Source organism: Nomascus leucogenys, chromosome 2 (genome assembly GCF_006542625.1).
Source record: "Nomascus leucogenys isolate Asia chromosome 2, Asia_NLE_v1, whole genome shotgun sequence".
Classification (NCBI taxonomy): domain Eukaryota; kingdom Metazoa; phylum Chordata; class Mammalia; order Primates; family Hylobatidae; genus Nomascus; species Nomascus leucogenys.
Window position 1 is genome coordinate 27,996,685 of NC_044382.1, and position 23,353 is coordinate 28,020,037.

General features: G+C 48.9%; 1 protein-coding gene across 2 annotated transcripts; it reads right to left on the bottom strand.

Annotated features, from left to right (window-relative positions):
* Positions 1-285: 285 nt before the first annotated feature.
* Positions 286-22,644, bottom strand: MYOZ3 (myozenin 3). 2 transcript variants are annotated; one of them, XM_030826489.1, is made up of 7 exons: positions 22,402-22,644; positions 20,488-20,549; positions 7,110-7,264; positions 6,096-6,149; positions 5,838-5,991; positions 5,243-5,405; positions 286-1,054 (listed from the first exon to the last, which is right to left on the bottom strand). In XM_030826489.1, exons 2-7 carry the CDS (start codon positions 20,546-20,548, stop codon positions 886-888), a joined length of 756 nt encoding a protein of 251 aa, XP_030682349.1. In that variant the 5' UTR covers position 20,549; positions 22,402-22,644; the 3' UTR covers positions 286-885. The 2 variants fall into 2 exon arrangements, with proteins under 2 accessions (XP_030682349.1, XP_012360559.1); XM_012505105.2 differs by lacking the exon at positions 22,402-22,644 and adding an exon at positions 22,061-22,230.
* Between the last annotated feature and the right edge of the window lie 709 nt (positions 22,645-23,353).

Genomic DNA, 23,353 nt, shown 5'->3' on the forward strand with positions numbered 1-23,353 from the left:
GATTTCATGCTCTATGAGTCTGTCTTCCCTACTGTCTTTTCCTCCTCGAGGCCCGGACCTGGCACAGTGTCTAGCACACAGTCAGTGCTTAGGAAGTGTTTAGAGCATGAATAGATGAAGACCAACTGCATCTCAGTAAAAGGAACATTTTCTAATTATTTGAGTTATTCACAGGAAGATGGGGTGCCAGTGAGCACACTGTCACTGGGGGAGTGTACACTGAGGGAACAGGAAAGAGCAGAGGTGTGGATGTGGACTCCTAATGACACAAACCATGGATAAGTTATGCTGGAATCACCTGGAGTACTGGTTGCTATTTATTTATTTATTTATTTATTTATTTATTTATTTTTGAGAAGGAGTCTCACTCTGTTGTCCAGCGGCTCACTGCAACCTCTGCCTCCTAGTTCAAGTGATTCTCCTGTCTCAGCCTCCCAAGTAGCTGGGATTACAGGCATGCACCACCATGTCCGGCTAATTTTTGTATTTTTAGTAGAGACGGGGTTCCGGTATTTTGGCCAGGCTGGTCTCAAACTCCTGACCTCAGGTGATCCTCCCGCCTCAGCCTCCCAAAGTGCTGGGATTACAGGCGTGAGCCACTACACCCGGTCCTGGTTGCTATTAATAATACAGATTCCTCGACTCAGGAGACTCTGATGCTGCAAGTCTGGGACAGTCCAGTCATCTGTATTCGGAACAATATCCCCAGGTAATTTTGAAGCACACCCATGTTTTGGGACTACTGAACTTTGTGACCTCTGAAGCCATTTGCAATCAGGTTTTGTGTGTGAAGGCCCTTCTTAAACTGTGAAGTGCTGTCCACAAGTCTTGGCTCCGGATGTTACCAGGCCCCCAAGACTGGGGAACTGAAGATTCAGGCTAGGGCTACAGCTCCTCGGACTCTGGGAGGTTACGGACCCAGCCCTGGGCCACTCTGTTGAAGCTGGGTCTGAGACGGAGGAGTTCCAAGCCACTGAGGGGCTCCGGGATGAAGGGGGTGCCTGGCCTGGGAAAAGTGCCCCCCAGGAGGGGTCCTCCAAATGGCACTGGGGTCCTGGAGAAAGAGAGCAGCAGGAGAGGTGGGCTGTATGGAACAGGGACAGCAGTACACTGACATGTGGGTCACCATGTATGGGCCCCTCCCTGCCACTCTCTGAGCCTCAGTTTTCCCTTCTATACAGCAAGATTCTGTACATCTTTTTTTTTTTTTTTTTAAGATGGAGTCTCGCTCTGTCACCCAGGTTGGAGTGCAGTGGGGTGATCTCGGCTCACTGCAACCTCCGCCTCCGGGATTCAAACAATTCTCCTGCCTCAGCCTCCTGAGTGGCTGAGAATACAGGCGCGTGCCAATGTGCCCGGCAAATTTTTGTATTTTTAGTAGAGACGGGGTTTCACCATGTTGGCCAGGCTAGTCTCGAACTCCTGACCTCGTGATCCGCCCACCTCAGCCTCCCAAAGTGCTGGGATTACAGGCGTGAGCCACCGCGCCCAGTGATTCTGTACATCTTAAGAGGTTTTTTTCAACTTTGCCCATTTCCAAGTCTGCGCCTACTTGGGTGGCTTGTTTCTTAGCAATAGAAATGAAGCTGATGGAGTCAGAATTGACTTGTTCTAGGCAAGACTCTAGACTCCCCTTCAGTAAGCTCCCCTTAGGACAAAAGGCCCAAAACTAGAGAGAGAAGAGAGCATTAGAAAGAGCACTGAAAATCAGGGGGAAAATGCAAATTACAACAGACATGCCATTTCTCCTCCAGGACACTGGCACAATAAAATAATTTGATAACTGGGCAAAGTTGGTGAGGTGGCGGGGGAAAAGTTTCACACGTGCTGCTGGTTAGAGGGTAAGCCAGTGCTGCTACCGCAGAAGACAATTTGGCAGGATCTTTCTAACCTGAAATGTGTGAACTATGTCACCCCGCATCTCCACCTCCGAGCATATGGCTTAGGAAAGCACAGGCACGTAGGCACTGGGATGCAGACCTGAGCAGCACATTAGTCACAAACCAGAAACAACCCATGTGTCCACTAGCAGAGAAATGGGCAAGACAGATAGAGCATGCTCACACGATAGAAAGCTATACAGCAGGCTGGGCACAGTGGCTCACGCCTGTAATCCTAACACTTTGGGAGGCCGAGGCGGGCCGATCACCTGAGGTCAGGAGTTCAAGACCAGCCTGACCCACATGGTGAAACCCTGTCTCTAGTAAAAACACAAAAATTAGCTGGGCATGGTGCTGGATGACTGTAATCTCAGCTACTTGGGAGGCTGAGGCAGGAGAATTGCTTGAACCTGAGAGGCAGAGGTTGCAGTGAGCTGAGATTGTGTCATTGCACTCCAGCCTGGGCCACAAAAGTGAAACTCTGCCCCACCCTGCCAAAAAAAAGAAAAAGAAAACTATACAGCAGCTTAAAAGGAGCTAGAGCTCTACGTATTAGTATGGTAGATTTCGAAAGCATAATGTTGAGTAAAAAAAGCAAGTTAACGGAATGAAATGCAAAGTATTCACACACACACACACACACACACACACACAAACGCCATTCCCCCTACAGGCATGCAGCTGCCCACACAAAATGTTCTGAGCCCATACAGGCCAGCCTGACAACCATGTTACGTTTGGGAAGGCAACTGGGATTGGAGGATGGTAAGAAAAGGGGCTCTACATTTATTTGCCTAACATTTTTTAAAAGAGAACCTATGTATGTGATTTTAATAATACTGTTTTGTTGTTGTATTGTTTTGTTTTGAGACAGGGTCTTGCTGTGTCACTCTGTCACAGGCTAGAGTGTAGTAGAACGATCTCAGCACACTGCAACCTCCGCCTCCCAGTTTCAAGCGATTCTCCCACCTCAGCCTCCTGAGTAGCTGGGATTACAAGTGTGTGCCAACAAGCCCAGCTAATTGTTGTATTTTTAGTAGAAACGAGATTTCACCATGTTGGCCAGGCTGGTCTTGAACTTCTGACCTCAAGTGATCCGCCTGCCTCGGCCTCCCAAAGTGGGATTACAGGCGTGAGCCACCGCGCCCGGCCTTAATACTGTTTGTTAATTTTAAGAAAAATAAAAATCATTGCATGTGTTGTTTTTCCAGCAGCCTGGGACCAGTGGGAAGAGGAGAGTGCTTGCCTCTGGGGTGGAAAGACAAATCTCGGGCCAGGGCCTGGGTCCCAGCCAGGAAAGCATTTCTGCCTGGACCACCCCAGTTTTGGTGGCAACAGCCAGGCCTCACAGAAACAGGCTGGGTGGTGTCCAAGCCATGCAAGGCCCAGTCAGGCCCTTGACTGGGAGCCCAGGGCCCTGGAAGCTGAGCACATCTTGGCCACCCAAACTGCTATTTCTCTTCTCTATGCCTCAGTTGTTCTTTCTCCCTCAGAAGAGGTCTGGGTGCAGGGCTCCCTAAGAGCCTCTTTCTGCTGGTGAGAATGTGCCTTGCTGTCATACTTGAGGCATGAGATCAGTGGGAGATGCAACCTGAGTGGCCCAGTCTGGAAGCTGCCTGCCAGGACTGAATGTCTGCTGCAGGTTTCAAATGGCTGGGCAGGCAGGGTCCGAGGGCCCAGGAGGAGATAGAGCAGTACTGCCTGGCAGGGAACTCCAGAATGTCTGTTAATGGCTCGTGACTCACATAGCGCATGCTAGGCCCAATTCTTCCCATCAGGACCCTCTCTGTCTATTCAGATATTTGAGGGCAGTCACATCCCTCCGGAGCTGTCTCTTCTCAAGGCGGATCACCCCCAGTTCCTTCAGCCCTTCCTCATATGTTCTGATTTTCCAGGCCTAGCTAGGCTCTGGCACCCACCCGTCTGTCTTAGACAGACACAGTCTCCACGTGTGGTCTGAGCAAATGCCAGAAGAGCAGGACTGTGGCGTCCTCTCTGTGGACTCCCCTTTTCCTCACTAAATGCAGGCCAAACCAGAGGAGGATATTCAGAAATAGCACCAGGCCGAGGAAGCCAATGCAGTTATCATGCACCCCTCGGCCCAAGGCCTTCCCCTAGTGCCAAGCTCCTGTCTTGATTCCTATGGTTTGTTTTCAGGCCCCCAGTGCAGAATGGTAAATGTATCCCTTTCAAGCTCTCCCCTGTCCAAACCTCATCTCAGCTGTAAATAATAATCATAATAGGCCGGGGGTGGTGGCTCATGCCTGTAATCCCAGCACTTTGGGAGGCAGAGGCGGGTGGATCACGAGTTCAGGAGTTCGAGACCAGCCTGGCCAACATAGTGAAATCCTGTCTCTACTAAAAATACAAAAAATCAGCTGGGCGTGGGCGCCTGTAATTCCAGCTACTCGGGAGGCTGAGGCAGGAGAATCGCTTGAACCCAGGAGGAGGTGTTTGCAGTGAGCTGAGATTGCACCATTGCGCTCCAGCCCGGGTGACAGTGTGAGACTCTGTCCCAAATAATAATAATAATAACAATAATAGGTATTGTTTGTTGAAAGTGTCTTACTTGCCAGAAACTTTACCTATGGCTTCTCATGTCATCTCCATAGCAACCTTATGAAGTAGGTACTATAAACCCCTCATTTTACAGATGGGGCAATGGAGGCTCAGAGAGGTTCACTTGCCCAAGGTCAACACGGGCAGGCCTGGGGTCTGCATTTAAGTCCAGGTGGAGGCCTCATGCTGTAAACCAATATAAGCCACTGTTCTGTGGCCCTCACTCTGGCGTCCAATGTTTCACTGCCACTCTCTACTTTGGGGCAGCTTCGAAGCTACCTTGTTGGCCTCTTCTAGACCATTGGTGAAAGGAAAAGCTGAGCTGGCCTCCAACTGCTGAAATCTGGGGACCCCTCAGAGAAGGACACAAATCTAGATGTTCATCAAAGAGGTAGCACACAGCAACCATGGAGAACAAGGCACTGGGCTCTGGAGTCAGACAAACCCAGACCCGAACCCCAGCCCTGCCTGTGCTTCCTTGTTTTGTGGCTTTGGCCGGGTTGTTCATATTCCCGAGCCGCAGCCTCTTCAGCTGCAGAACAGGAAAACTCATAGCACCCGCCCACCATGTCCTGGAGAGGATCCAAGATGTGCGGCACCTTCACTCTTCATTTCTCCCACGTTTACTGAGCACCTACTAGGTGCAGAGGCGCTGTTCCAGCCAGAGCTCAGTCAATGAATAGAAAGCGCTGGGGACAGAGCCTGGCCTGCAGAAAGTGCTCAGGAAATGCAGGCTCCCGCTGTGGCTATGACTGGCTTCCCGCCCCTCCCGGTCTGTCACCGGGCTGCCCGCCCCGCCTTACTTGTTGAAATTTCGGTAGTCATTGGGGCTGGGGGTGTGACTTCGGCCATCGCTCTGGTAGTCCCGGTAGCTGACGAATTCCTGCCAGGGGCAGCGGTAGCCCTTGGGGATGGCGGTGTGGTTGAACTTCTCTGGCGGGACGCCCTTCAGCGGCTCCGCATAGCCTAGGGGCGGAGGGGAAGGGGGCGCCTCGGTTCTTCCACCCTCAGCCCCCACCCCCACCTCGCCCCACCCCCATTCCGCGGACGCGGTTGGACCAGGGAAGATCGGAGTTAGGGGAGAGGAGTGGGGGAATGGGATGCCACAGTTGCTCCAGCACAGGAGACCCCTCCCCATCCCAGGAAACACGGAGGACTGCAGTGAGGAAGCCACGAGTTCGCGGCGCGGGTTGCAGTCTTGGCCTTGGCTGACTCGCTGTGTGACCTGGGGCGCGGCGCCCCTCTGGCTCGTGGTCTGGCGAGGGGAGTGCGCGCGTGCGCGTGTGTGTTGGGGAAGGGGGCGGACTAGCCTTCTGGGTACTCTTCCTGCCCCATGGGGAGCACACTCATGCTTCAGGCCCCCCAGCCCTGGTCCCGGGACCCGAGGAGGCCACTCACCTGGCGCCAGGGCGCTGGGGCTGGGGACGCACCCAGCAGGGGCGGCCGCAGGGTGGGCGCCCTCTGGACCCCCGAGTGAGGTCCCGGGTGAGGCCGGGAAGATGTGGAGCTCCGAGCGGTAGTTCTGCCCCTCAGGGCCATTGGCATTGGCAATCTGGGCACAGGGGCGGGCTCTCAGAGGCCACCGATGACCTCCCGCCCCCAGCCGCCCTCCCCTTCCCCCAGCTTCCCTTCCAGGGAGCTCCCCTCCACGCTCACCGTCCCCGACTCCGCTGTTCCAGTCACCTTCCTCCTGGCGCTTCCGGCCAGCATCTGGGAGCCAGGGGATAGAATAAACCGCAGAGAGGCTCAGCGGGGCAGGGGACCAGGGTTCTCCCTCCACCAAAGAAAAAAGCGGGGGTGGGGGGAAGGCAAGAATCCTAACGCCCATCATCGGGGAACAAGGATGAGTTACTAGTTTACAGCGCTAAACCCAGTGCCTGGGACGGAGAAATACTGGATATATGTTAATTGCTATTGTAATGCTGAGTCTGGGCAAGATACTTAATTTCCCTGAGCCTCAATGTCCTTCTCGATAGAATGAAGATGATGGTGATGAAGATCTCTTCCTCGGAGGGGTCTATGAGCATTAAATGAGATACCTGCAAAGTGCTTAGCTAGCATCGTCTTAGGCACATAGCAAAGGCAGGTGTTTTGCCATCTTTATTTTTCTGCCACATCGCTCCCTCTCAGTTGCCTCCTGTCTAGCCCAGAAATTAAGTGGAGGGTGGATGGAATAGCCCTGGCTTCCTTAGAAGTATCTGGAACTGCCTGCTGCCTTTCTGAAGCCAAGGGAAGAACCCTTCTTGCCCTTCTCCAACAGCAGATTATTCCATGGCCTTTCCTTCCTCTGGTGGGAAGAAGAAAAAAGGGCATTCTACATTTTCCATCTTAGATCAGGCTCAAGTCTAAACTAGATCCAGCCTGCTGCCAATTTCGCCTAGAGTGCACGCCTGTCTTAGCTTTTTTTTTTTTTTTTTTTTTGGTAGGAGCCAGAGTCCCTTCATTCCACGGCTTATCCTCAACCCCCCAATCCACTTTGTTCACTTTGTTCTGTATCCAGGGAGAGATGCCTAAAAAGATAACACTTTTCAAGGATCACACCGAAAGGCAGGAGCTTAATCCGATGGGGAACATCACAGTCCTCAGCCTGGCTTACCGTTTGGCTTTAGGTTAACCAGTGGCTCTCTGTGGTCCTCAGTTTCCCCATGAGCACAATGGTGGCTTACTCACCGCCCGCTGGCTGGCTGCTAATTCGAAAGTGAACTTCTGCACACGGCGCTGCCTCTTCTGGAAGAGGAGGGACCCTCTGTTGTTGCGTAGTGACAGCTCCTCCATCATCAGGTCCTGGGGCACGCTCAGCTTCTTGCCCAGGTCCAGCGTAGGGACTGCCAGGAAAGGCCAGAGCGGGCTCTTACCACCCCATCCCTCATACACTCCAGGCCCCTACCTCTCGAAGCACCTCCTCAGCATAGCATGCTGTGTGTAAGAATGCCTTTTTCTCCCCAAGCTTGCCGACACCGGGTGTCATGATTCTTTGAAATCTTTGCCCACCTGATGGGCAAAAATGACACCTCAGAGTTTAATTTGCATGTGTTTGTTGCTCAGTGAAGTTTAGCACTGTTTCAGATGTTCTTTGGCCATTTGTGCTTATTGCATGAATTCCCCGTGCCTGTCTTTGCCCATAATGGTGGAAGTAGTGAGAAATGGTCAGATTCTCGATATTTTTTTAAAGGTAAGCCATGGGTGTGGGCAATGAGCGAGAGAGGATGACCCCAAGGTTTCTGGCCTGAGCCACTGGAAGGATAGAGCAGACGCTCACTGAGATGGGGAAGGCAAAGGGAGGAAAAGGTTCTGGGAAAGATCAGGAGTTCAGTTTTAGACATGTGTTCTTTTAACTTTAAAATAGCCTTTTATTATTATAAAAAAGCATACATGGGCCGGGCGCGGTGGCTCACTCCTGTAATCCCAGCACTTTGGGAAGCTGAGGCAGGCGCATCACCTGAGGTCAAGTGTTCGAGACTAGCCTGGCCAACATGGCAAAACCCTATCTCTACTAAAAGTAGAAAAATTAGCTGGGCATGGATGGCGCATGCCTGTAATCCCAGCCACTCCGGAGGCTGAGGCAAGAGAATCACTTGAACCCAGGAGGTGGAGGTTGCAGTGAGCCGAGATTGCATTGCTGCACTCCAGCCTGGGTGACAGAGTGATTTTCCATAAAAAAAAAAAGCATATATGGGCCCTGAGGAAAGTTGGAAAATACAGATATCAGACAAAAAAAGAGAAAAAAACTGTTATCTATCACCCAGAGACTGCCACTATTAACACCTTAGTGTATGTCCTTTCATATCTTTTTCAATGACTATATTCCTATGAGGTTTTAACCAAAATAAAATTATAGCATACATGTTTTGTAACTTTTTTTTTTTTGAGATGTCGCCCAGGCTGGAGTGCAATGGCACAATCTTGGCTCACTGCAACCTCCGCCTCCCGGGTTCAAGCAAATTCTCCTGCCTTAGGCTCCTGAGTAGCTGGATTACAGGCGCGTGCCACCCAGCTAATTTTTGTATTTTAGTAGAGATGGGGTTTCACCATGTTGGCCAGGCTGGTCTCGAACTCCTGACCTCGTGATCCGCCCGCCTCGGCCTCCCAGAGTGCTGGGATTACAGGCGTGAGCCACCACTCCCGGCCTGTAACTTGTTTTATCAAGATCTTTACAAGTTAAAGATCTCCACCTTTCCAAGTGAACAAATTTTTGTTTTACCTAATATCTAGTCCATATCCAAACTCTGCTAATTATCTCCAAAACTGGGCACATTAAGTTTGAGGAGACTTGTAGGCATCTAAGTGGTGGTGCTGAGGAGGGAGATAGATGTGTGAATCTGGAGAAAACTGACCTGAGGTGAAATTTTGGGCATCATGAGCTTTTACTGGTATTTACTAGTATTTGTTGTTGTTGTTTTTCAATGAAGAACATTACATTTATTTCTTTTCTCATAGTTGGAACTAGTCTTTATAGCTATTTAGAGGATTTTGAGGGTGATGACTGTTCTTAGTAGTTTGAGACCCATCCCTATCCTTTGTGCTTTTCCTACCAGCCAAATGCAAACTTTCACATTTGGCCAGCAAAGGAAGCCTTTTGCAGGACAGAGGGGACAGAATGGTGAGTGTCAGGCCTCTGAGCCCAAGCTAAGCCATCATATCCCCTGTGACCTGAACATACACATCCAGATGGCGGGTTCCTGCCTTAACTGATGACATTCCACCACAAAAGAAGTGAAAATGGCCTGTTCCTGCCTTAACTGATGACATTGTCTTGTGATATTCCTTCTCCTGGCTCATCCTGGCTCAAAAGCTCCCCTAGTGAGCACCTTGTGACCCCCACTCCTGCCTGCCAGAGAACAACCCCCTTTGGCTGTAATTTTCCTTTACCTACCCAAATCTTATGAAATGGCCCCACCCCTATCTCCCTTCGTTGACTCTTTTCGGACTCAGCCTGCCTGCACCCAGGTGAAATAAACAGCCATGTTGCTCACACAAAGCCTGTTTGGTGGTCTCTTCACACAGACACGCATGAAATTTGGTGCCGTGACTCGGATCGGGGGACCTCCCTTGGGAGATCAATCCCCTGTCCTCGTGTTCTTTGCTCCATGAGAAAGATCCACCTACGACCTCAGGTCCTCAGACCGACCAGCCCAAGGAACATCTCACCAATTTTAAATCGGGTTAGCGGCCTCTTCTTACTCTCTTCTCCAACCTCTCACTGTCCCTCAACCACTTTCTCCTTTCCACTCTTCGATCTCTCCCTTCTCTTAATTTCAATTCCTTTCATTTTCTGGTAGAGACAAAGGAGACAGGTTTTATCCGTGGACCCAAAACTCTGGCGCCGGTCACGGACTAGGGAAGGCAGTCTTCCCGTGGTGTTTAATCATTGCAGGGACGCCTGATTATTCACCCAGGTTTCAGAGGTGTCAGACCACGCAGAAACGCCTGCCTTGGTCCTTCACCCTTAGCAGCAGGTCCCGCTTTTCTGGGGAAGGAGCAAGTACCCCAACCCCTTCTCTCCGTGTCTCTACCCCTTCTCCACCTTTCTGGGGGGCAAGAAACCCCCAACCCCTTCTCCTTCACCCTGAGCAGCAGGTCCCGCTTTTCTAGAGGAGGGGCAAGTACCCCAACCTCGTATCTCTGCACCCCAATCCCTTATTTCCATGCCCCAACCTCTTATATCTCTGTGCCCCAATCCCTTATTTCCGCACCCTGACCTCTTATCTCTGTGCCCCAATTCCTTATTTCCGTGCCCCAACCTCTTATCTCTGTGCCCCTTCCCTTATTTCTGCACCCCGACCTCTTATCTCTGCACTCCAACCACTTATTTTCATGCCCCAACCCCTTTCCTGCTTTTCTGGAACGTAAGAACCCCTGAACCCCTTCCCTCCATGTCTCTACTCTCTCTTTTCTCTAGGCTTGCTTCCTTCACTATGGGCAACCTTCCACCCTCCATTCCTCCTTCTTCTCCCTTAGCCTGTGTCCTCAAAAACTTAAAACCTCTTCAACTCTCACCTGACCTAAAATCTAAGCATCTTATTTTCTTCTGCAATGCCACTGGACCCCAATACAAACTCAACAGCAGTTCCGAATAGCCGGAAAACGGCACTTTCAATTTTTCCATCCTACAAGATCTAAATAATTCTTGTCGTAAAATGGGTAAATGGTCTGAGGTGCCTGACGTCCAGGCATTCTTTTACACACTGGTCCCTCTCTAGTCCCTGTTCCCAACGCAACTCATCCCAAATCTTCGTTCTTTCCCTCCCGCCTGTCCCCTCAGTCCCAACCCCAAGCGTCGCTGAGTCAACTAATCTTCATTTTCTACAGACCCATCTGACCTCTCCCCTCCTCCCCAGGCTGCTCCTCGCCAGGTGGAGCTAGGTCCCAATTCTTCCTCAGCCTCCACTCCTCCACCCTATAATCCTTTTATCACCTCTCCTCCTCACACCTGGTCCGGCTTACAGTTTCGTTCCGTGACTAGCCCTTCCCCACCTGCCCAGCAATTTACTCTTAAAAAGGTGGCTGGAGTTAAAGGCATAGTCAAGGTTAATGCTCCTTTTTCTTTATCCCAAATCAGATAGCATTTAGGCTCTTTTTCATCAAATATAAAAATCCAGCCCAGTTCTTGACTCCTTTGGCAGCAACCCTGAGACACTTTACAGCCCTAGAGCCTAAAAGGTCAAAAGGCCGTCTTATTCTCAAAATACATTTTATTACCCAATCTGCTCCCGACATTAAATAAAACTCCAAAAATTAAATTCCAGCCCTCAAACCCCACAATACGATTTAATTAACCTCACCTTCAAGGTGTACGATAATAGAAAAAAGTTGCAATTCCTTGCCTCCACTGTGAGACAAACCCCAGCCACATCTCCAGCACACAAGAGCTTCCAAATGCCTGAACCGCAGCGGCCAGGCGTTCCTCCAGAACCTCCTCCCCCAGGAGCTTGCTACAAGTGCCAGAAATCTGGCCACCAGGCCAAGGAATGCCTGCAGCCCAGGATTCCTCCTAAGCCGCGTCCCATCTGTGCGGGACCCCCCTGGAAATCGGACTGTCCAACTCACCTGGCAGCCACTCCCAGAGCCCCTGGAACTCTGGCCCAAGGCTTTCTGACTGCTTCCCGGATCTTCTTGGCCTAGCGGCTGAAGACTGACACTGCCCAATCGCCTCGGAAGCCCCCTAGACCATCACAGACTCCGAGCATCGCGTAACTCACAGTGGAAAGTAAATCCGTCCCCTTCTTAATCAATACGGAGGCTACTCACTCCACGTTACCTTCTTTTCAAGGGCCTGTTTCCCTTGCCTCCATAACTGTTGTGGGTATTGACAGCCAGGCTTCTAAACCTCTTAAAACTCCCCAACTCCAGTGGCAACTTAGACAATACTCTTTTAAGCACTCCTTTTAGTTATCCTCACCTGCCCTGTTCCTTTATCAGGCCGAGGCACTTTAACTAAATTATCTGCTTCCCTGACTATTCCTGGATTACAGCTACATCTCATTGCTGCCCTTCTTCCCAATCCAAAGCCTCCTTTGCATCCTCCTCTTGTATTCCCCCACCTTAACCCACAAATATAAGATACCTCTACTCCCTCCTTGGCGACCGATCATGCATCCATTACCATCTCATTAAAACCTAATCACCCTTGCCCTGATCAATGCCAATATCCCATCCCACAGCATGCTTTGAAAGGGTTAAAGCCTGTTATCACTCGCCTGCTACAGCATGGCCTTTTAAAGCCTATAAACTCTCCTTACAATTCCCCCATTTTACCTGTCCTAAAACCAGGCAAGCCTTGCAAGTTAGTTCAGGATCTATGCCTTATCAACCAAACTGTTTTGCCTATCCATCCCATGGTGCCAAACCCATATACTCTCCTATCCTCAATACCTCCCTCCACAATCCATTATTCTGTTTTGGATCTCAAACACGCTTTCTTTACTAATCCTTTGCACCCGTCATCCCAGCCTCGCTTTGCTTTCACTTGGACTGACCCTGACACCCATTAGGCTCAGCAAATTACCTGGGCTGTACTGCTGCAAGGCTTCGCAGATAGCCCCCATTACTTCAGTCAAGCCCAAATTTCATCCTCATCAGTTATCTATCTCGGCATAATTCTCATAAAAACACACGTGCTCTCCCTGCTGATCGTGTCCGATTAATCTCCCAAATCTCAATCCCTTACAAAACAACAACCCCTTTCCTTCCTAGGCATGGTTAGTGTGGTCAGAATTCTTACACAAAAGCCAGGACTGCACCCTGTAGCCTTTCTGCCCAAACAACTTGACCTTACTGTTTTAGCCTAGCCATCATGTCTCCATGCAGCGGCTGCTGCCGCCCTAATACTTTTAGAGGCCCTCAAAATCACAAACTATGCTCAATTTACTCTCTACATTTCTCATGACTTCCAAAATCTATTTTCTTCCTCATATCTGACGCATATACTTTCTGCTCCCCGGCTCCTTCAGCTGTACTCACTCTTTGTTAAGTCCCACAATTACCATTGTTCCCGGCCCGGACTTCAGTCCAGGCTCCCACATTATTCCTGATACCACACCTGACCCCCATGACTGTATCTCTCTGATCCACCTGACATTCGCCCCATTTCCCCATATTTCCTTCTTTCCTGTTCCTCACGCTGATCACGCTTGATTTATGATGGCAGTTCCACCAGGCCTAATCGCCACACACCAGCAAAGTCAGGCTATGATATAGTACAAGCCACTAGCCCGCCTCTTAGAACCTCTCATTTCCTTTCCATCGTGGAAATCTATCCTCAAGGAAATAAATTCTCAGTGTTCCATCTGCTATTCTACTACTTCTCAGGGATTATTCAGGCCCCCTCCCTTCCCTACACATCAAGCTTGAAGATTTGCCCCCACCCAGGACTGGCAAATTAGCTTTACTCAAATGCCCCGAGTCAGAAAACTAACATACCTCTTAGTCTAGGTAGACACTTTCACTGGATAGGTAGAGTCTTTTCCTACAGGGTCTGAGAAGGCCACCGCAGTCATTTATTCCCTTCTGTCAGACATAATTCCTCAGTTTAGCCTTCCCACCTCTATACAGTCTGATAACAGACCAGCCTTTATTAGTCAAATCAGCCAAGCAGCTTTACAGGCTCTTAGTATTCAGTGAAACCTTTATATCCCTTATGGTCTTCCATCTTCAGGAAAAGTAGAACGGACTAAAGGTCTTTTAAAAACACACCTCATCAAGCTCAGCCACCAACTTAAAAAGGACTGGACAATACTTTTACGACTTTCCTTTCTCAGAAGTCAGACCTGTCCTCAGAATGCTACAAGGTACTGCCCATTTGAGCTGCTGTATAGACGCCCCTTTTATTAGGCCCCAGTCTCATTCCAGACACCAGACCAACTTAGACTGTGCCCCAAAAAAACTTGCCATCCCTACTATCTTCTGTCTAGTCATACTCCTATTCACGGTTCTCAACTACTCATACATGCCCTGCTCTTGTTTACACTGCCGGTTTACAGTTTCTCCAAGCCATCACAGCTGATATCTCCTGGTGCTATCCCCAAACTGCCACTCTTAACTCTTGAAGTAAATAAATAATCTTTGCTGGCAGGACTATGCTGAATCTCCTTAGGCACTCTCTAATCAGATGTCCTGAGTCGTCCCAATTCTTAGATCTTTTATACCTGTTTTTCTCCTTCTCTTATTCCGTTTAGTTTTTCAATTCATACAAAACCATATCCAGGCCATCAACAATAATTCTAAATGACAAATGTTCCTTCTAACAACCCCACAGTATCACCCCTTACCACAAAATCTTCCTTCAGCTTAATCTCTCCCACTCTAGGTTCCCACGCTGCCCCTAATCCCACTCAAAGCAGCCCTGAGAAACATCACCCATTAGTTCTCCATACCATCCCCCAAAATTTTCACCATCCCAACACTTTACCACTATTTCATTTCATTTTTCTTATTAATATAAGAAGACAGGAATGTCAGGCCTCTGAGCCCAAGCTAAGCCATCATATCCCCTGTGACCTGCACGTACACATCCAGATGGCGGGTTCCTGCCTTAACTGATGATATTCCACCACAAAAGAAGTGAAAATGGCCTGTTCCTGCCTTAACTGATGACATTGTCTTGTGATATTCCTTCTCCTGGCTCATCCTGGCTCAAAAGCTCCCCTACTGAGCACCTTGTGACCCCCACTCCTGCCTGCCAGAGAACAACCCCCTTTGGCTGTAATTTTCCTTTACCTACCCAAATCTTATGAAATGGCCCCACCCCTATCTCCCTTCGCTGACTCTCTTTTCGGACTCAGCCTGCCTGCACCCAGGTGAAATAAACAGCCACGTTGCTCCCACAAAGCCTGTTTGGTGGTCTCTTCACACGGACGTGCATGAAAGTGAGGACCTTGGCAGGTGAGAGCCCTGTGTAGGCAGCATGGCCTGCGTGGTCCATCTCTAAAATCAGATACACATACGTTCATATTCCAGCTCCATAAATGGTATTTTAAGCTGGGAGGCTGGATGAGATCATAAAGAAATGAGAATAGGTAAAGAGGACCAGAGATGGAGCCTGGGGCCTCCAACATTTACAGTGAGGCGGTGAGAAGGAACCAAGCCAGGAGCCTGGGCAGGAGCAGCCCACAACATAGGAAGAAACTAAAGAGGATGGCGTCCTGGAAATAAATCATGAAAGCATTTCAGGTATGACAGAGAGACTAACACAGCCAAATGCTGCTGATGTGTCAAGGAAGATGAGGGCTGAAAATCGACTATTATATTTAGTAACACAAGGTCATTGGTAATTTTCACCAAAGCAGTTTCTATGGAGTGTTTGGGTGTGAAAGCCTAACTGGAGAGGGTTCAAGAGAAAATGGACAGAAGAACAAGTTTAACCACACCATGAGGAAGTGATAAGCCAAATCCAGGACACAGGACATTCTACAGGACAACTGGCCTGGTTTTTCAAACAAGCGAGTGACATGGAAAAAAGGGGCAGAGGGGTTGCTTTAGATTAAAGGAGATTTAGGAGCCATAGCAACCAAATAAAAACTGTGGCCCTTGTTTGGATGCTGATGAAAACAAACTAGAAAACTGAAGAAGGTTGAATACAGACCGCTTATTAAATGGTATTAAGTCATTAGTGCTAATTTTGTTCAGTGTGCTAATTGTGGCATGTAAGGAAACACCCTTTTATTATTTTGATGCATTCTGAAGAATTTGCGGGGTGAAATGACATGCTTTTTGGTATTAGCTTTGAAATTTAGGAATGAATGAGGGACCATGTACTCCCTACTTGTATGTGTCTTTGCAAATTGACTAATAAAATGTCAAAAAGAGAGAAAGAGAGGATTGGTAAGAACAATATAGACAACTGCTTGGAAAAGTTGGGCTTTAAAGGATCCTGGCTACAGACAGCTATGGGATCAAGAGGGGTTTGTTTGTTTGTAAAGATGGAGAAATAACAGCATGTGCGTTAACTGATGGGAACATTTGACAATGCAGTAGAGAAAGGGGAGAATTGCTGAAGGAATGTCCTTGAGCAGGAGTGACAGGAGAGCTGGGTTTCCAGAGCCCAGCCAGAGGAATTGGCACCAGGCAGGGGTGAGGAGAGTGCATCCACCATATCAGAAAGGAAAACCACAAACACGGGTGTGGATGCAAGCAAGTAGACAGATGTGGCGGAGGATGCTTGCGGATGTTCTCTTCTGGTTACTTTATTTTTCTCAGTGGAATAAGAAGCAAGGTCTTTAGCTGAGAATGAAGTTGTGCAAGGAGGTATTGGAGGTTTGAGGAGAGGGGTTGCCAAAGTCATTAAGAGAGTAGCATGGGATAGTGAATGAACTAGGGAGATGGACATGGCTACCGGGCAGCACTGGGGGTCACTTGGGTGCTGTGATTCATACCAGCCAATGGAATCCTAAATAGTTGTCCAAAAAAACACTGATTTTTTTTTTATTCTTTCAACAGACACAGAAAGGACACTTTTCATGTGCTAAGAACAGAAAGAAACCCACTTATAGGCTGGGGGCAGTGGCTCACACCCGTAATCCCAGCACTTTGGGAGGCAGAGGAGGGTGGATCACTTGAGGTCAGGAGTTTGAGACCAACCTGGCCAACATGGCAAAACCCCGTCTCTACTAAAAATACAAAAATTAGCCGGGCATGGTGGCGTGTGCCTGTAATTCAGCTACTTGGGAGGCTGAGGCACAAGAATCGCTTGAAGCTGGAGGTGAAGTTTGCAATGAGCTGAGATCATGTCACTGTGCTCCAGTCTGGGCAACAGAGTGAGACATTGTCTCAAAAAAAAAAAGAAAAAAAGAAATCCAGTATAAATTAATTGGAGGGGAAAGTAAGATTCAGAAGAATAGGTATTCTAAGATCCCATTTATATTATATATTATATATATTATAAAATATATATATATATATTTTTTTGAGACAGAGTCTTGCTCTGTTGCCCAGGCTAGAGTGCAGTGGTGCAGTCTCAGCTCACTGCAACCTCTGCCTCCTGGGTTCTAGTGATTCTCCTGCCTCAGCCTCCCAAGTAACTGGGACTATGGGCATGAGCCACCATGCCTGGCTAATTTTTGTATTTTTAGCAGAGATGGGGTTTCATCATGTTGGCCAGGCTGGTCCCAAACTCCTGACCGCAAGTGATCTGCCAGCCTCAGCCTCCCAAAGTGTTGGGATTACAGGTGTGAGCCACCGCGCCCGGCCCCCATTTCTATATTAAAAAATAAGTATGTGTTTTTGCATGCATTGAAAAATCTGCAAGAAGACATGCCAAGGAGACATGTCACCATAGCAGTGACCATGGCACATATAAAGGAGGAGGGTTGGAAATTGTTTACACTGTTTTGTTGTTACTGTTTTTAACGAGAAAGTGTACTGCCTACTTAAAATATGAAAGAATAGTTATACCTAAATACATAATAAAGCACCCTCAGTATCATATTCTGAAATACTACACAGATGAGCTGAGCTCAATATTGGTTTTTTTTTTTTTTTTTTTTTAAGACAGAGTTTCGCTCTTGTTGCCCAGGCTGGAGTGCAATGGCACGATCTAGGCTCACTGCAACCTCTGCCTCCCGGGTTCAAGCGATTCTCCTGCCTCAGCCTCCCGAGTAGCTGGGATTGCAGGCATGCGCCACCATGCCCGGCTAATTTTGTATTTTTAGTAGAGATGGGGTTTCTCCATGTTGGTCAGGCTGGTCTCGAGCTCCCAACCTCAGGTCATCCGCTTGCCTCGGTCTCCCAAAGTGCTGGGTTTACAGGCGTGTGCCACCTCCCCCAGTTGAGCTCAATATTAAAAAAAAAAAAAAAATGGCAGGCGCAGTGGCTCACAACTATAATCCCAGCACTTGTGGAGGCCAAAGTGGGTGGATTGCTTGGGCCCAGGAGTTCAAGACCAGCCTAGGCAATATAGCAAGACCCTGTCTCTATTTAAAAATAAAAAAAGATAAAACCTATTTGACTGAGTAATTCTATTTCTAGGAATTTATTCTCAGGGAAAAAGTTGAGTAAATATGTCCAAAGATACATGTATAAGAATGTTTATTGCAGTGGGGTTTAAAATTGTGAAAACCGGGATTCGGTCTTGTGGTGGATGCTGCCAGATGCCCCTTATTAGTGGCTAAGAGTTCACACCACCACCTTCTACAGAGAACTGCCAGTGGAACGGAGGCTGGCACAGCGCCCTTGCCTCAGGTGGGATGAATTCTGTGGAGGAATTCATGCTCGAGAGCTCCCCGCGGAGTCACACTGAACTGGACAGCCGCTGAGCCCATATCCTCGCTCAGCAATACCCCACCCGAGGCTGCATTCCTCCTTCCCTTCCGAGAGCACGTTCTCAATAAGTCACTTGCACAAGGCTCCTCTGGTTCTGCCCCGAAGGATCTCACCCCAGACAACCCTCATGACCACTGTCAGGGGATGGTTAAATACACATGACGTGTCCAAACAGCAGAATGCTGGTAAGCACAGGGAAGGAAGGCGTGAGATAAATCATACTAGGATGGAATGCTGCTAAATGAAAAAAAAAAAAAACCCGAAGAACATAGCATATAGTATTTAGCCCATGTTTATGTATGTTTATATAGAGACATTCATATATGAACAGAAAAAGAATTTACATAAATATTTTAACAGTGGTTATCTCCAAATGGTTCCATTATGATGAACTTTCACTTTCAAAGCCGTTCATGTCTGTTTTGTCTGAATTAAACAAATTTTTTTAACGTACGCCAAGTCAATGGCAAGTGAATATTTTGTTAAAAAAGTGATGTATTATCATTGTAACCATGTAATAAAGAAACAGCTCTGAAGACACAGAGACCTGGAGTCAAATTGCAGCTCTACCACCTACCAGATGTGACCACCTGCTCCTCTGAGCCTCAATATTCTCATTTCCAAAATGAGGATAATATCTAACTTAGAGAGTTGTGGTGGGGATGAAATGACACAAAGCATAAAGGATACTTTTCTCTTAGCAAAGTATCTGCCAGATAGTAAGCATGCAATGATGGTAAACATTTTTATAACTTTTACTTTACAGTGGCCGTCTTTAGGTGGTGAGATTATGAGATTTATTTTTTCTTCCTATTTTTCTTTTGTTTCAAAATTGTCTTTAGTCAGTACCTTAGCAATAATCAACAAGTTATATATTTCAAGTCTTGCATCAATGATGTGTCTCCATATTTGGGGGTCTGTAATTAACTCCCCAAGAGAAAAGAGAATGCATTGCCTGACCCTTCTAGTTACAGCGTCAATACCCGTAGAATGTGCATATTTTAGCTACAAAATCAGGGTGGGGGAAGAAAATGGACATCAACAAAAGGAGGCAAGAACACACAAAATAGGTTAAAAGGATGCCACATATGAAGTCATGAAATATGATTGACTCCTTAGCACGCTGAAGGCAAATGCACAAGTCCCACCTCAGGTCCCCTGAGTCAGAATCCTCAGGAGTAGATGCTGGGACTCTGTATGCTTAACCAACATCAAATCATTATGATTCACAATTAAGCTTGAGAGCTCTGACTTAGTTGAATTAATTTTTTTCTTTTTCTTTTTTTTTTTTTTTTAGAGACAGTCTCACTCTGTCACCCAGGCTGGAGTGCAGTGGCACAACCATAGTTCACTATAGCCTCCAACTCCTAGGCTCAAACGATCCTCTTGCCTCAGCCTCCTGAGTAGCTGGGACCACAGCCATGTGCCACCATGCCTGGCTAATTTTTTTTTGTTTTGTTTTTTGTAGAGATGGAGTCTCACCATGTTGCCCCGGCTGGTCTCAAACTCCTGGGCTCAAGCAATCCTTCCACCTCAGCCTCCCAAAGTGCTGGGATTACAGGCATCAGCCTCTGTGTCCAGCCCCTAAATTAATGTTTAAAATACCTGAAATCCTCTAAAGTAGACCAAATAAACAGTTTCCAAAATTGTATCAAGAGTTCCTGAAGAGGTCTTCTAAAATTGATAAAAATGAATTTAAACTTTTTTAGTGAAATGATAAAAATTATTTACTCATTTGATGAATCAGCTTTTAAGTAAAAAGGTTTGTATTCAAATGGGCAGCCTGCTCTTCTCACCATGCTCCACTCTCTCCACTCCCCTGTCTTCCCACCCTGCTCTACTCTCTCCACTCCCCTGTCTTAGCCATGGGGCCCAGCCATCCTGGGCCACCCAGAGGCCTCGGTGAGACCCACAGGAGTAATAGGCAAAGGCAAGTGTGTGCAGAGCTTGTAGCCACAGGTAGGGCTGGAACTGGGACCGGAGTCTTCAGAGCTTAATTTGGGGCTGAGGTGAGGCCTTAGATGAAGCCAGGGCCAGGGTCATTTTAGAGCCAAGGCCCAGCCTAGGACAGTCAGCCTCAGCTCCTGGGTCTGTGGACAGATGGGCAAGACCCCTCGCAGTGCCTCAGGAAGCTTCCCAGCCTAGGCGGCAGATTCTACAGGCCCTCCCTCAGAGCTGGCCTGGAGCTCACATCTGTCTGCCCAGGCCAGGGGCCAGCAGGCCAGAGTGAGTGCAGCCTGGGAGCAAGGAAAAGATGGAGTCTGAGGAAGGCATGAGGCTAGAACCACCTTACCTGGTTCAGTGAGGTCCCCCATGGCAGCCATCACTGGACCCTTCTGCTCCTTGGGGATCATCCTGTGGAGGAGAGACCCCCATAAATGGACCAGGCTGCCTCCATTTCTCCCCAGACCTCCTTCCAGTCCCTGGTTCACCCTGCCCCAGTCCTGAACAGCTTTAGGCCAGCCCCAAATCACAAGCAAGGGATGTCTGAGCTGGAAGGGCCTTCAGGGTCTCTGTGCAGAGGAGACTGAGGCCCAGGGAACGAGAGGGAGGTGCTCAAGTTTGCACAAATCTATTTTCATGTTGCTAGGGAAGCACTGTCTCTTCAGGGGTGGTTTCTAGGGCCTTTTCCCAGCTCTGGCATCCTGATCAGAGGCAGAGTAGGTGCCAGGGGCATCCGGGTGGGGCAGGCAAAGGTCTCAGGCACTGTCATCTGTTGACCCAGGAGAGTCCTATTCCAAGGCTGAAAGAAGTTGGAGGTTTAAGTTAGGGGAGGGGGAGCATGGGCTAGGCTGGGGTTACACTGGGGTCTGCGAGGCTGGTGTGCCCCTTTCATCCTTGGCACTTGGCCCTGAGGCTTGAGGGCACAGGCTGGTCCAACCAAGCAGAGAGAACCATCCCCCATCCTCCCCATCTCCCCGCTACTGGGCTAACTTCCGTGGTGTTCTCTTCTCCCTCATCCCTTCTCTTCCTCCTGTTCCATCCCCCTATTTGTATCTCATGGCACCTTCAAGGAATCTTGGAAGAGATGTGCAAATAAAATGAGGTCCAGAGCCCTTAACTTGCCCAGGTTCCTTAACTTGCCCTCTGGAGAAGAGGCAGAGCCCTTGAGCTCCTTGACTGACCACCCACCCTGGTACCTTTCTCCTTCGCCTCCGGGTTTTTCTATACTCCTTCCCTTAGAAAACAATCTGCCTTCATCTGTATCCCCAACACCGACAAGGGGCCCTGGGTCAGTGGGCACCGCGTTGTGCAACTGGAGTCTAGTGGGTGTCCCTGACTTTCTCTGTAACTGCGAACAAGTAGCTTTCCAGCTCTGCACCTCAGTTCCCCCATCTGTAACAATAGGGTGTTAGGCTAAATCACAGAGATCCATGGATGGGCTTTAGGGTGTTCACAAACCCCCTAAAACTATATGTAAACATGACTGTGTCTACATGCATTTGGGGTGAGGGTCATGGGATGATTGAGAATGCCTCGATCATGACCGTTTAGGATTCCACAGTCCACAGATCTGTTTCTTGATAAACACTCCCTTTAGAGAAATTCACAGATGCTGGGAAGGGTCTCTCATTTTATAGACAGAGAAGCTGCTTCCCTCTACTGCCTAAAAATCCCAAAGTCCTTAGCAGAGCCATTACCTATTCCCCACCTTTAATCCTAGCCACACCCTCCCCATTTAATGCAGGGTAACCTAGAGCTTAGAGTTCCTCTCTTCCCAAACCAGGATCGAGGCTTGCATGGGGCCCCAAACTCCCTAGATCCACTGCAGGGCCCTTCCTCTCCTGCGGAAGGAGCTCTGGGGATTGGCTCATCTCCTCTGCCCACTCCCCTGAGTTCCCCAAGCTCCCCTAGGATGCTGGTACCTGAGAGGATGGGACCACAATAGGCAGGAGAGAATCTTAGACCTTCAAGATTAACACCTCTGTCGGGAAGCTGAGAGTTGCGTGGTGTTCCTGTAGGCAGTCAGCAGTCAGTAGGCAGCGAGCAGGGTGTCCCCTGCAGCCAGCTCTGGCTTCAGCTGATGAGAATCATTCCTGCCTTGCCATGGGTCACAGCCTTATTTCGGGCTGCAATAGGAGCTGGAGCCAGAGGCTAAAAGCACCAGACCCTAGGAAAGACAGGTGCCCTGGCAACAGGCCTTTGCAGACAGAGGGCTTGCACCCACATGTACACACACGCTCACATATACACACACCAAAGTCACCTGGAAATGTTGAGGGTCAGCTGCTGGTAGCTTCCGCTTGTTAACTATTATATCCTTAGTGCCAAGAATGGTGCCTGATAGGAACTCAGTAGATATTTGTCAAAGGAAGGAATGGATGGATAGATAGATGGATGGATGAATGAATTGCTCCTCAATATCTTTGCTTGACTTATCCTTTTCTTCCTTCCTTTCTTCTCTCCTGCCTTTCTTCTTCTGCCTCCTTCCTGCCTGCCTTCTTTTCTCCCCTCCTCCCTCCCTCTACCTTCTCACATTCCCTGAGCCTCTCTCTAAGGACTGAAAATAAATAAGGCAGGGCTCTGTCTTCAAGGAGCTCAGCCAGGTCAGATTCAGACGGGTAAACAAGCTTTGGGGAAGGCTCTGGGAGAGCCCAGGGGAGGGAGTTACCAGCTCAGCCTGGGGTAGGGGGTGAGAAGGCTTCCCAGAGGAGGACACACTGGAGTTGGGCCTTGAAGGATGAGTGGGAGTTCACTGCGCAGAGAAGGGGCATGGCAGGCAGTGGACATGTCACCTACAAAGATGGGTAGGGGGTTGGCAAGTAAAGCCTGAGCTGGGGGCAGTGCTGAGAGATTAGCCCAGACAGTGGGGGCAGGGGCCAGATCCCAGCAGGCTTTCAAAAGGAAACTGTGTTTATAAAGGGTTGCTGACAAGATTAAAGTGGTGAAATGGAGTGATCGGATTGGCATTTTCCAAAGATATCTTTGCTGCCATGTGGGAAATGGGTTGGAGGGGGCCAGACTGGAGGCAGGAGGACCTGACTGTCACCAGGGGTGGCTGGATCAGGGCAGTGACAAGGAGATGGAGAGGAGAGGGAGTTGAGGGTTATTTGAAGAACCCTTGGGTCTTGGTGAGGAACTGGATGTGGGAGGTGAGGAAAGGGAGTCCCACTCCCCTGTTTCATGCTGGGGTGACTGGAAGGGGAGGAGCAGGAGGG